The sequence below is a fragment of the Strongylocentrotus purpuratus genome, unplaced genomic scaffold (genome assembly GCF_000002235.5).
Source record: "Strongylocentrotus purpuratus isolate Spur 01 unplaced genomic scaffold, Spur_5.0 spur5_scaffold_13, whole genome shotgun sequence".
Lineage (NCBI taxonomy): Eukaryota > Metazoa > Echinodermata > Echinoidea > Camarodonta > Strongylocentrotidae > Strongylocentrotus > Strongylocentrotus purpuratus.
The window spans coordinates 32,644,634-32,658,109 of NW_022145598.1; the positions used below are offsets into that span (position 1 = coordinate 32,644,634).

Sequence of the window (13,476 nt, forward strand, 5' to 3'; positions counted from 1 at the left end):
AGATAATTGAGTGTAAGAGTAAAGATAACAATACCCAGGAATGACACAAATTAACATATTCTACATGTTTCACCTGAAATATAATACAGAGATGAAAATATATTTCCACCCTTTTCTTTTCAAATAAAAAGGAAACAAAAATACAATATGATATAGTAAGACAATGACATACGCATTTTAAGGATGCTGATTTTGGGGTAGGGTGCGAAAGGAAGTCCAGGTCCCCGTCTTGTAAAAAGTTGCAACTCTCATCTTTTAAGTACGCAGTTGCGATTAATTTCAAGTTGCAATTTATTTGAATCAATAACAACTCCTTATAATACAGGGTAAATTTCTCTCCCCCCCCCCCTCTCTCTCTCTCTCTCTCTCTCTTGCCTTTTCTCTCTTCTTTTTTTCTTCGGCATCGAGAGGGGCACGTGCTCCCGCGCCCAACGAGCAATAGTCCATCTGAATAAGGAGCGGCCCGTTTCGGCTTGCAACGCTAACATTAATGATTGAATAAGAGTAGGCGTTGCTTCGATGTAAATACCATAGACAAACCGGTTTATACTTGAGATCTAATCCACACCTTAAACCTCACTCAAACATGAACGAGTGTTTAGGCTGCAGGACGGAACGTTCGGGCTTGCTCAAGGCTTTACAAAAATAATTGCTGTGTATGTAGATGAGTCATGAAAGGAGGTACTTGCCTGTTCAAACTTCAGACCTAAGTTATTTATTTATTCATACCTGACATTTATACAAGTAGCAGATTTTCACCAATAGTGGTGGTATTCCATGAGGCTCTATTCGGTAACAAAAAAAATGAAATAACAATCATAAATATAATCCCATAAAAGTAACATAACAAAACACAGAAGAAAAATAAGGATATACATTTTTACAAATTCTTTACCGGGTACCCTCATTGTAAATGTGGACTTTTTCAACAAAATTTTGTTGCATATTTTGCAATGTCTAATACAAAGTTTGAACCTCTTTAAACGGATAGTATAATTGAGTAAAAAAGGTACACCGTTCCTCCTTGCTAAAGGTTAGTCAGTTATGAGTTTAAAAAGATAGTTAGAAGATGTGATCAATTTCATAGCGAACGTCGAGACATAATTTAGTTGAAGAGCGGGTCGTCATCGGTTCGAAGACAATATTGCAGAGAGAGAGAGAGAGAGAGAGAGAGAGAGGGGGGGAGAGGGAGAGAGAGAAATAGAGCTAGAGTAGGAAAGAAAAAAATCTAAAAAAAGACAAAGGTCACATTTTCGTGTGTGTGGGCAAACTACCGTCATGATAAAACGAGATCTTGACCGCTAGGGTAGGTTATAGTCATACATTAAAAAAGAGTCTTTGCAAAATAATCTGACCTAATTATTCTGACATATTTCTATCAGCATTGCAGCTGGTAGCCCATTTGTCATACTTCAGGAGCTTGAAACGCACGAAACATGGTTTTCCTAGCCGGAAAGGGGGAGTGAGGGAGGGGGGGGGGGGGTGGCAGGTTATGGTGAGGGAGGGCATGACCTGGGAGAAAGGTTATTATTTCCGTCTTGATAATATGTAAAACGTCTATGCAGCGATTTTCAATGCTGTAGGAGAATGACAAAGAAAGAAAAACAAAAGAAGTGTTGAATAAACGCAAACAAAGAGAAATGTAAAAGGCGTGACACTGGCATGGGTCTCGATTAATTAGATGAGTCAGCACATCACACCGCTCTTATTCATCGAATATTGCATACAATAGACTTTCCCACCATCTATATTGGACATGAATGTCGCTAAGAAGGAGTGGGGGGGGGGGGTGAAATGTTACGCTTACACGTATAGCAAATTTGTGAAATTTCTGTCTGCAAAATTACTGGAATTATTCGTGATTTGTCGGCAAATTCGAAAATCTGACGACCAGTTCCGACACCAAACTCCTTTAAACTAACAGTAGGTTCATCCGACGCCAGGAGAAAGAGGGAAGTGAAAATGTGTGACAAAAGACAAAAACATAGTTATATTTTGCCACATATTGTTTCCATATCCTATTTCCATATCATGGAAACAGAGAGAGTCTCAGTCAAGAGCAATATCGTCTGTTCAGAGCCAGATGGTCTTTAACTCCTTTCACTTGATACATAGTCATTAGTGTCCTTCTGTATCTTATCAGACGCAATTTGTTTCCCAAGCATGTCGAATGTGACATCCAATTTACTGCTTGGATCACATCGTCTTTCGTCGCCCGGTTGATCATGTTGAGGGCGTCCTTGATAAAATCCCCCAGAGTTCAAGATAAAGTTCAGAAACATTGTGAGGAAGAATGAGAACATTGCTTTTCTTGGAGGCGTAATGATCTTACCATATTTTCACCAGGTTCAGCAAATGTGTCCTCGTTTTGTTCTAAGGGAAGACGATGTCACCTTTGTCACACTTAATGTTTGGTAAGACAAGGCATCTTCAAACCTGGGCCTCTTGAAGTGTCAAGCAATATAATTCGATGAAAAATGCTTTCGTCTACATCTATATCAGAATAATATTTGTATTGTGTGCCATACACAGGGGCGGCCGAGCGACTTCCAAAGTGGGGGGGGGGGGGGAAACCAACATATTAGAGGCACTTTCTGGAAAAAAGGGCACCTACAGGTGGAAATCTCAAAGCGAAAATATACAATTTTTTAGACATTGGTATATACCCCTACATTGTGTTACATTATCAGGGATGATTTCAATATTTGTTTCTCTTCATACATCATACAAGATATCGCTTAAGCATCATACTTTACAGTTGGGTGTGATGTCTGAATATGCATTTACGAGCGAGCGAAGCGAGCGAGAAAAATTTTAAAGATCTGTGAGGTCGCAGTGCGAAAAATTAAATCTTATAAAGAGGAAAAAAAGCCAATCGTGATGGGGTTATAAGCACATTCTCATAACGGAAGACTGAAAAGACCTTTGATAAGTAACGTAATTATATCATCTTTAAAAGCGAGCGAGCGCAGCGAGCGAACTTTGGGAGAAATTGCTCTCAGTCGCTTTAAATAAGGGGCACGTTTAATGATTACATGAAAAGGGGACAATTATCGAAAGGGATAAGACACTTATTAGAAAAGAAAAGGAGCACGTGTCAAAGTACAAAGGATAATTTTAAGAGGTGAAAATGAGGCATTTTTTCACCTGAAAAGAGGCACACACCAGTAATGAAAAAGAGGCGTTTACGAAAATGGGAAATAGGCATTTGTTGACGGAAAATGGGCACCCATCAGATTTTGATACGGGCATTTATAAGAGGTGAAAAGGGGATAGGTCCCTTATTAGAAAGGAAAAGGGGCACGTATCATTATCAAAAGGGGAATTATCAGAGTTGAAAAGAGGCACTGACCAGATATGAAAAGGGGCACTTATGAAAGTGTAAAAGGGGCACTTATAATAAAGGAAAATGTGCATTTGTTGAATGAAAAGGGGGCACCGTTCAGATTTTTAAAAGGGGCAGTTATGAGAAGGGGAAGGAGCTCTTTTTTTTTAATGGGGGCACTTATCATAAGGAAAAGGGGCACTTATTAGAAAATAAGAGGGGCACATGTTAAAATGAAAGGTGTGCTCATCCGAGTTTAAAAAGGGGTAGTTATTAAAAGGAGAAGGGGCACTTCTTACAAAGGAAAGAAGGGGAAGTTGTCAAAGTAAAAGGAGCATCTCTCAGTTTTGAATAGGGCAATTATCAGAGGGAAGTGGGCACTTATTAAAAATGAAAAGGGGTACTTCTCGTACCTGAAAAGAGGCACTTACTAGAGATTAAAAAGGGCACTTATTCAAGATAATTTCAAGATTCATGAGAATGGAAAATGGACACTTATTACAAAGGAAAATGGGAACATGTCGAAGGAAAAGGGGCACGTGTCAAAAAAAAAAGGGCACTCGTCAGAGGTGAAAAGGGGGAAGGGGCACTTTTAGTAAGTAATAGGGGCACTTGTCAAAGTAAAAGGGGCACCCGTCCTAGGTAAAAGGGGCACTTCTTACAAAATAAAAGGGGCACTTTTCCTATGTAAAAAGGGGCACTTTTGGGGTATCTGAAAAAGTGGGGGGGGGCACTGTGCCCCCCCTCCCCCCCCCCCCGGGAGGGCCGCCTCTGGCCATACATCTACATTACCCATCTACATTAACACAATGCTAATTCGATTTTTGCTCTCGACATAAGACGGTCACGGTACTAAGTTTTGTCTTTATATTAAACATTGCACGCTATAGCAATAGAAATCATATTTCTGCATTTGATATAATATGGAAATTAATTGAGAATCGATCTTGTATTTTGTCTTAAAGTTTACACCTTCATTAACAAAGAAATTATGAATAATTTGAACATGAAGATCTTACATAACATACTATTTTAGATATCACATCAGTCATGGTAGTGTTTTTATTATTTACTATGTCCATTTCTTATGTAAAATAAGAGCTGATATCATTAAACTGATGGGGGGGGGGGGGGAGGGGGTTCCAACAGTTTTTTTGCCGTAACATATTTGATCATGTCTATATAAGGTGGAAGCTAAACCTTCTGCTCTCACCGTTCTGACGAATTTCCATGGGACCTTCATTAACCTTCAGATATAATTGGTTTTGAAACTGATCGAAACATGGTATACTCAATACCATGACAACCTGTCCTAGAACAACGATTATAGATAGAATTTGATGGATAGTTTTCTCATATTGGAATCGAAATCAGTATTTGATATGATACATAAGGAATCGGATGTCTCGTTAAAGATTGGCTTTCGAACATGATCAGACAGAGTCTCGAATTCTCGATCGGAACTTGTGATGAGTCTGTCATCGAGCTTCTTCACTTCAAACTGAATGCAGGGGTTAGGTTAGATACAAGATTCCCCTAGCGAAATTGTCACGATTAGATGGACATTTCATTTCCTTTCATAATGTGCATGTTGTATCATTTTAGGGATTTATAGTCAATATACTCCCAACTTTATTTGTTACTCTTTATGTATGGATGCTTGAGTGGGTGTGTCTGTGTGTGTTAGTATGTTTGTATTTATTTTATTAATTCATTTATTCATTTATTTATGTCGTTGTTTATTTATTCATTTTATGTATGTATTCATTTATTGATTCTTCGATTTATTTGTTTATGTATTTACATATCTATATTAATTTATCTATTTATCTATTCATCTATCCTTCTTTCCATCTATATATCCAAATATCTAGTATCTACAGTATTTCGCACATTTACCTTTAAAAGCCTGTTCACTTACAACGTGATGATAAGTCAAACGAAATAGTACATGACTCGTTGTAAAACTGTAAACAACATCTCACGACAAATAACCTTTCCTTGAAATGTTTTTAATGTTAATATTTTACACACTATTTTCATATTTACTCTCACTATACCGCGCGTTCGTTTCCAATGCAACTTATAAAGAGGAAAAAAAAAAACAATTACTCGTCATGTCATTTTACCTGTATCATTTTTGAACGGTTGCTGGCTAGTTTTTACTGTGCGTGTATATCAACGGAAAACAATATTTTTAAAAGCCTTCTACCTCTCTTACCTTGCGTTCTTGTTGATCCTGGGGGGGGGGGGGGGGTGTTTTACAAAGACTCAGATCGACTGAAGTTCGATATGAACTATGGCAGGCCATTCATGCCACTGATTGCTCTCACCATTGGTCTATCAAGGGATGTCACAAATCTACTGAGCTCACAGTTCTGTAAACTTTATTATTTAAGGGAAAAACTTTATCTAAACATCATAATTTTAAAGTTTTTGTTCGTCTAATTTTCCATCTGGTTCCAGACTTTTTAAGGACATAAATCGCCTGCCATTATAGTTCAAATCCAACTTCAGTTGATCTTGAGTCATCCCCGTGAAACATCCCCAGGTCCTTTATTTCCGAACCTATTCTTTCTTCTGACATTATATTTTCCTGGTCAATGACATCGTGTGACCCACTGTCTCCCAGGAATCATGTTGATCTCACTGTTTGTTGATAAGCTGTAAAAGCTATTATAATGGCTCGAGAACGGATGCAATGAGACATCTGAACATTTACCGTTAAGGATGAGAAAAGAATGATCCAATCATTGATTCATAGGGATACAAGCTGGTTTTCACTGAGGAGGGCGTTGTTTCTGGTTAACTTAATTCCTTTTATTTGGTTCTCGAGCGAACTGGGTGCATTGTGTATCCATGCAAATTATTCTAATTGTTTCGTCTTGTACAATCATGATAAGATATGAAAATAATAAAAGAAACCAAACAGCTATTTCGCTCCCCACTATGGCTAAGTAACAGTTGCCCGAATATTGAATAATTTCAAATTTCAATGGTATAGGGGCGCACCTCGCCTCGTAATCCTGAGCAAAGAGCAGTGACTGTACACATGGAATTTAAATGGCCTTTGAATGCAAATATGTAGGGTTTGTTTTCGAATTCATCGTTCAGGTTGCTTACGATAGTGTCAAGTGTTTCGTTATTTCCTTCTTTGCCTCTAAAACAATAATTCATCACACCATCTCAAGACAGTCTGTAACTGTCCTGCATCTCTGTCCTTCTTCCAAACCGTTCCCACAGTGCCATCAAGTGCATGGGGCACGTGCCGGCCCTTGATCTTATAAATGTAAAAAATAACAAACAAATTATCGAGACAAGAGAGAAAGGGGGAAAAAGTAAATAGAAAAGAATTAAAAGACGCCTGGATCTCTACTCAAAACCCCTAAATAATCAGAAATCTTGCAAGTTGGCAATTCATTCCTCGACTAAGACCGACCCCCTCCACTTCCCCCTCCCCGAACGCTCCTATGCTCCCTCACTGGGGGATTACGCTACGTCATTGTCTTACTATTGTCATCCTTTTGGGATTACTCTTTCTTTTTATGTTTTCTTCTCTTTTTGTCATGTTTTCTTGGAATATATCATTATTTGCCTAATGCTCATGGGGAAAGTCTTCCAATCCATTCTTACACAATGTCTGGTCGCACTAACTTTGAGCGATTAAACAGTTTTACTATTCCCACGACACTTATCATTCAATCATTAAGCTGTCGTCACAAACGATTTCTACTCCTCTTTCCCCTCGTCTGGCCGACGTACAGCTAAATTAATGGGTAATTTAATTTTGAATAAAGTATACGTTTATTTTCGGATCTGTGTATACTCGCCATGACCTTTCCAGGTTTAATTCTGAATTGATCCCTAGGACTTTGGCTTTATATAGCCTACATGTCTAGCATGTACTGTAGGGAAAAGAAGTTTTTCACAAGGTTAATTTGGCTTCCCAGTGCCGGGCAGTGTATTATACTGAGCCTCTCTTCAGTCAGATTTTCAAGTAGTACATGATACACATTCACATATTTACCCAGGGAAGCCTCATCAGCTGTTTCTGAGATGCCTGCACTCCAGTAATTGTCAGGTTTGCTCATTTACACCTGGGTGGAGAGTGGCAAATGCGGATCAATGTCTTGCCAAATGACGTTAGTGCCGGGCTGGGATTCGAACCTCCAACCCATAGATTAGTGAATGATCCACTATACCACGACACATCCACATAGATCCTAAATATAAAATCACTGACTTGTAACATTTCTGTTTTTGAAAGTCCATGATCATCAAATTGCTCTCGAAAATCTAGTTTTAGTTGAACTAATTTTAGTGTCATTGACGCGTGTATCTCAGTGAATTAATACCATCAAAGTGCATTACTATTGGAACTCCAATTTTTTTTGTTATTATCCTCATTCTCATCAGTTTACATCAGCTCCATATTCATATTAAATTTCGATGTGCATCTCGTCTTTTTCCAGATCCAGGCACCAATTTTGATTATACACAAGGTGGGCTCATTACAGAAGCCAACAACGAAACGATAATAAGTGAGTTCCTTGCAAAGCAGTCTATGTGAATTGATGTATTAAGTGCACCACACATCTTTCTTCAATGTTGTGCATTTTCGTGTATTATAAATGTGCCCCACTTCGAACCCTACCTCCCCATTCTTGTCGCCATCAAGCCCCTGTCACCTCTTTCTCTCCTTTACCCCTCTCTCTCTCCCCCCCCCTCTCTCTCACTCTCTCTCTCTCTCCCTCTCCCCCTCTCTCTCTCTCTCTCCCCCTCTCTCTCTCTCTCTCTCTCTCTCCCTCTCCCCCCTCTCTCTCTCTCTCTCTCTCTTTCTCTCTCTCTCTCTCAATTTCTTCGCAAATAAGTGAAGGGGAGATAAGTTTGAAACTTCACAAGAGTTAGTCATCTATTTCGGGGAAGTTCTGTGATGCTATGGTGCACATGTGCTTCATTCACAAACAACACAGTACAAAAACATTTAGATACGTAGTGAGGAAATGGGGATCTCTGTGGCTTGTCGAATTTTAAAGATGAAGTTGAGTTCTGGTCATGCGATTGCATTGTGAAAGAAACGGTGTGGAACCGACCAGAAAAGGTTGATCATCTATCATATAAGAATTTGTGTGTATTGCAAGGTTCTGGAATCATCAAAATGATAAGAAATTTGGCCAAGTCTTGGTAAAGTTACAAACACTTGCACAGAAAGATGTATATGGGACTACACGAACACGTGGCGTAAAAAGCCGGCCCCCGATGTTTACGATGCATATTTAGAATATGAAGGCATTTGAAGAACCATGCTTTTCAGGGAACATGTCTTTACTGATGTTCTTCCACGCTTGCATAATAAGAATGAGTAATGCTCACAAATTATTTTTCACCTCTTCCCAGAACTCAACCTTCTCTTTAAGCTTTGCCGTCGATACCCGTCTCTCAAACCAATTTGTTGAGTAAAATGCGTGCACTTTAATTTTGTGTTTATTCTTTTGCCAGGGCATGGATCTGAACAAAAAGTGTTTCGAAGGAGCGAGGGCGGAACGACTTCTAAAACCATACTCAGAATTAGGTGAGAAATGATTTACAAAAAAGACAATCCTGTGCACTTAAAGAAATTTGATGAAATATCTTTAGAAGGTGGAGAAAATTATCTCGCGCATTTCAATTTAAAAAAGTAGCATATACAGCAGCAATTGATGATTTTGTTTTACAAGATAAAATGATATAACCGCTGCACAGGTATGAATAATAAGTTAACCTTCGTTAATCACGTTTTACATTTGTGTGTGTACGAAAGCTGCTTGATAGAGCACCATTTGTATCTAGACAAGAAAAAACAACACTCGTGGTATTTTTGTTTTCATCCCTAGAAAAAAGGTGTCAGCTGTAGTAGAACTCCGAGATGCCATCCAGGTTTTTCATCGGAATGTAAATTCTAAGAACTTCAAGTACATCAATGCATCAAACCGTCATCAAACGACCTACGATACGATGTCAGAGACGATTAAGTGGCAGCCACGACGATGTGCACTCGTCGGCAACTCTGGAATACTATCCCAGAGTAAATGCGGATCGAGCATCGACGCGCATGACTTCGTGTTGCGCATGAACCTCGCACCGAGCGGCGGAATCTACGCAGACGACGTGGGATCGAAGGTATCGATCACGACGATGAATTGGGAGCAATTGTTGCTCGCAGTGAGTTGCGCGCGCAATCGAACGGATGACATCATGAAGGATTGTACCGAGTTGGATGAGCGGATGAATCAGGCAGGCGATGGGGTAATATGGTACACAAAAGGAGGATACATCGACAGACTTGGCATTGTGGCAGGAGAGTTCTTTCGGAATCACCATGGAAACCGGCGCCATTTTGGTCCTCAGTGGGCATACAGTCCGATAGTGATGCAGGGAATTTGCAAAAAGTAAGTTTTTTGCTCTGATCGAACCACTAATCGTTACTTTGAAGACTCTTCTTTAGTTCAAACAGATAAAAAGGAGGTATGAAAATGAGTTGGCGAAAAAGTGAAATGTAGAAAAGATATAACCGAAGGAGAGAGAATGTTAATGCAACGTACTTAAAAACTATTTAAAAAACTATTTAAAAAACTATTTAAAATACTATTTAAAAACATGGCAGCCCTTCCGAAGGGCATCTTCTATATTTCATGAATACTGATTATGTCGAATTATTATTTCTTCATGGAAAAAAATTAACCGAAGCAATGATGTTAGTGACCAATAATTATCTCAAGACTATTATCTTAAGACTATTATCTTAAAACGAATCCTCTTGAAGCACGTTGCTTAGTATTTCAATATAAGAACTTTAATCGCATTTGGCATTGCCTTAAAAAGTTGACTTCTCTGTTTTTTTCTTCGTTCTTTTTTGACAGATTATGGAAAAACAAGAATCCATCCACAGGCCTCATAGCTTTCTCCGTGGCTTCGCTTTTCTGCGACGAAATTTCCCTCTTCGGTTTTTACCCCTTCGAAAAGGATCCACTAAATCGGACAATTAGTTATCATTATTACGAACCTCGTAGTTCGAATGTTTTCTTTTATAATAAACATCGGATGCCTATCGAGTTCCGGCTTTTTGAAGCATTTGGCAAGCGCGGAGCACCGGGAAACCGACTCATCATCCGACCATGTGTGTAATGATGAAGACATGATTATCAAGGATCCCTTTATTAATGTGCAATATCCATCCGAAATCCAATGCTTTATTCACAAAACTTATGAACAGAGGCGGGCAGGAATTTAAATTTGGTTGGGTCTTTTCGAATGTGCCCTAATATATATTAAACATACTTATTAACTGGCCCGCAGACCAAAAATCAACTGGATCTCGAGTCAAGTTATAGACCGGCCAATATTATAGGCAAACCCTTGAGATTCGAGGTCTCCTTGCTCATGCAACCCCAGCAAACTCTCCAAAATCCAGTCCGCTCCTGCTTATTACAGCATAAAGTAAAATTGTTATATAAAGTATTCAAATAAGTGTATGCAGAAGTGGCGGGAGGGTGGGGCTGGCGAGATAGGGGCGTATATTCTTATTGTTTCACATTATTCTTGTCCTTTCCAATAATACATTTTATTGGTCACAGACTTCACAAAGACGTGGCAGGATAGGTATATCGGTAAATCTTGACATCCATTCATCAAGGTACATACGTCAGCAGGACTAGTTCAAACAAATTAGGTCTTCTGTTATTATTATTATCATTATTATTTATTCGACAAAAACAAAGAAAATCATTGAATACCAAACAAGAGTACATTTGGAAAAGAGTCAGAATGGGAAAACACATCGAGAAGAGAAAACGATTAACTAAATAACTATAACCCGAAGGTCTTCTTTTCCAATCTATGTGACTTTACAGAAATGGTAACAATAAAATGATGAGGTAACACAATGAATCCCTGTGTTGAGAACCATAAGGACATTAAAACTGTTATGTGTTATCACTTAGCGCCATTCTGGCTCTCAGCAGAAGAGGTCTCGTGTTAAAAGGATATGCCTTACCGAAGTTCACTTGAGGTCAGCTCGAATCCATCAGTGAAGTCAACCATGGACCTCAAAGGTCTAGTCCATATTAACCTTTCTCTTTAATTTGGTGATGGATAGAAACAATGGCAAAGTGTTATACAAAGTTTTGTTTTTTACAACATGATTGAGAGGGGGGCGGGCAGGGAGAGGAAAAGAGAGTGAGTGAGTAAGAGAGAGAGAGAGAGAGAGAGAGAGAGAGGGGGAGAGAGATACGGAAGGGGGAGCCAGTGAGCTTGCGAGAAAGAAAAGGGGGAATACAAAGAGAGAAAGGGTAAGAGATAGAGAATGAGATGGAGGAAGAGATGGTGGGGGAGGGAGTGATGGAGGGAGAGAGAGAGAGAGAGGGGCGGGGGAGGGATGATCGGCTCGAGATGCTGCTGAAATTTTCACTCTCTCTGGTGACTGTAACAATTTTAATGTAATATTAACATGATTAAGCGCTATATACAAATGAATGTTATTATGTAGGCTACATCATACAATATGATTTATTAATGCAAAACACATTATTTGACATGGTGATACATTTGCCATACCGTTTCAACAAAATATAATTTTTTTCATTTTCTAAATCTTTTGATATAGGCTATATCTATATTTTTCATTAAAGTCGACTATTTAGATCAATATCTAAAAAGACATTTCATACAAGCCTGAAAAAACAAATTTATCACATATGAAATAATTCCAGTAAATATCATTTTAAGAATAAGATTCTGCTTTGTGTTTCATATTTTAACTACACTAGTCTGTTAAAATTTTACATGTGAAAAATACTATAGAGACCTGCCTAACTTATTTACATGTTTCTACATATTCAATTTGTTTACATACCATGCGTTTCCTTCGTTATCTCGCTGCCTTAAACACTGATTCGAATTGTTATTTTACCTTTGATAAATTGTTTAATTGTATTATCTATTTGCCCTGCAGCTTGTTTTAAAGTCCAAAGTATTGTCAGAAACTGAAATTACAGTATGGAAAATGAGAGAGAATATGGACGTACTCTTATATTGCAATACATTGCCTTTGTAATCATCCTTTACAATTTGAAACCTGTATGTTATTAGTCACTTTGTACGTGCATGTAGTATATTGTCGGTATAAATATGATAAACGGATGCAATAAGTTGAAAATACTAAGAAGTGTCGAATGAGGGGAATGTGTGTGTGTGTGTGTGGGTGTGTGTCGTGGGGGGGGGGGTGTTGGAAACCCAATTTTGTTTTAATCTGTTAATTTGGGACTTTTAGAACCTTAGCGGCATATTTAGTACAGCGGATTAGCTCCCCATATAACGAGAATTGTGCACTTTTTGATAAAAGCATGAAACTTCTAGCATAGTTAGTTTAGACCATAAGATTCATTTTCAGATGTGGAGGGAAGTCAGATTTGACCTCTGATGACCCTGAGAGGTCAAATTCAAAATGGCCGCCAGTCCGCATGGTCTAATGTACAAACACGCTTAACTTTTGAACCAAATAGTCCAGAAAAACATTTAAGGTGTCGTTTCCAACTAAATTGAGGACGCCAATGCATTTGGTAATACTTTTGAGATCGCCAGATTTCGGGGTTTGGCATTTAGGTCAAGGTTAAGGTCAAAATTGACTAAAAATAGCAAGTTTTCAATGTTTACAACGAAACAAATCCCATTTATTTGTCATTTGTTCGCTCCTATGTTCTCAAATTTCTTTAAGAGTGGTTCCCCTGCAGACCATGAGATTCATTTTCAGATGTAGAGCGAAATCAGATTTGACCTCTGATGACCCTGAGAGGTCAAATAAAAAATGGCTGCCAGTCTAATGTACAAACATGCTTAACTCTTGAACTAAATAGTCCAGAAAAACGTTTAAGGTGTCATTTCCAACTAAGTTGGGGATGCCAATTTATTTGGTAATACTTTTGGGTACGCCAGAACTCTGGGCTTTGCATGAAGTCAAGGTCAAGGTCAAAATTGACCAAAAAAATAGCAAGTTTTGAATGTTTACAAAAAGTTTTCCCATTTATTTGTCCCCCTATGTTCTCACATTTCTTTAGGAGTGGTTCCCCTGCATAGTCTCCATCGTAATCCCTGTCAGTTAGTTTATTTCACTAATT

At 38.5% G+C, this 13,476-nt stretch overlaps 1 protein-coding gene across 1 annotated transcript; it reads left to right on the plus strand.

Annotated features, from left to right (window-relative positions):
* The first annotated feature begins 4,754 nt into the window (after positions 1–4,754).
* On the plus strand, positions 4,755–10,806 carry LOC105442244 (CMP-N-acetylneuraminate-poly-alpha-2,8-sialyltransferase-like). Its single transcript, XM_030983708.1, has 3 exons — positions 4,755–4,843; positions 9,199–9,753; positions 10,225–10,806. The coding sequence occupies exons 1-3, from the start codon at positions 4,755–4,757 to the stop codon at positions 10,487–10,489; spliced, it is 909 nt and encodes a 302-aa protein (XP_030839568.1). The 3' UTR covers positions 10,490–10,806.
* Positions 10,807–13,476: the final 2,670 nt, after the last annotated feature.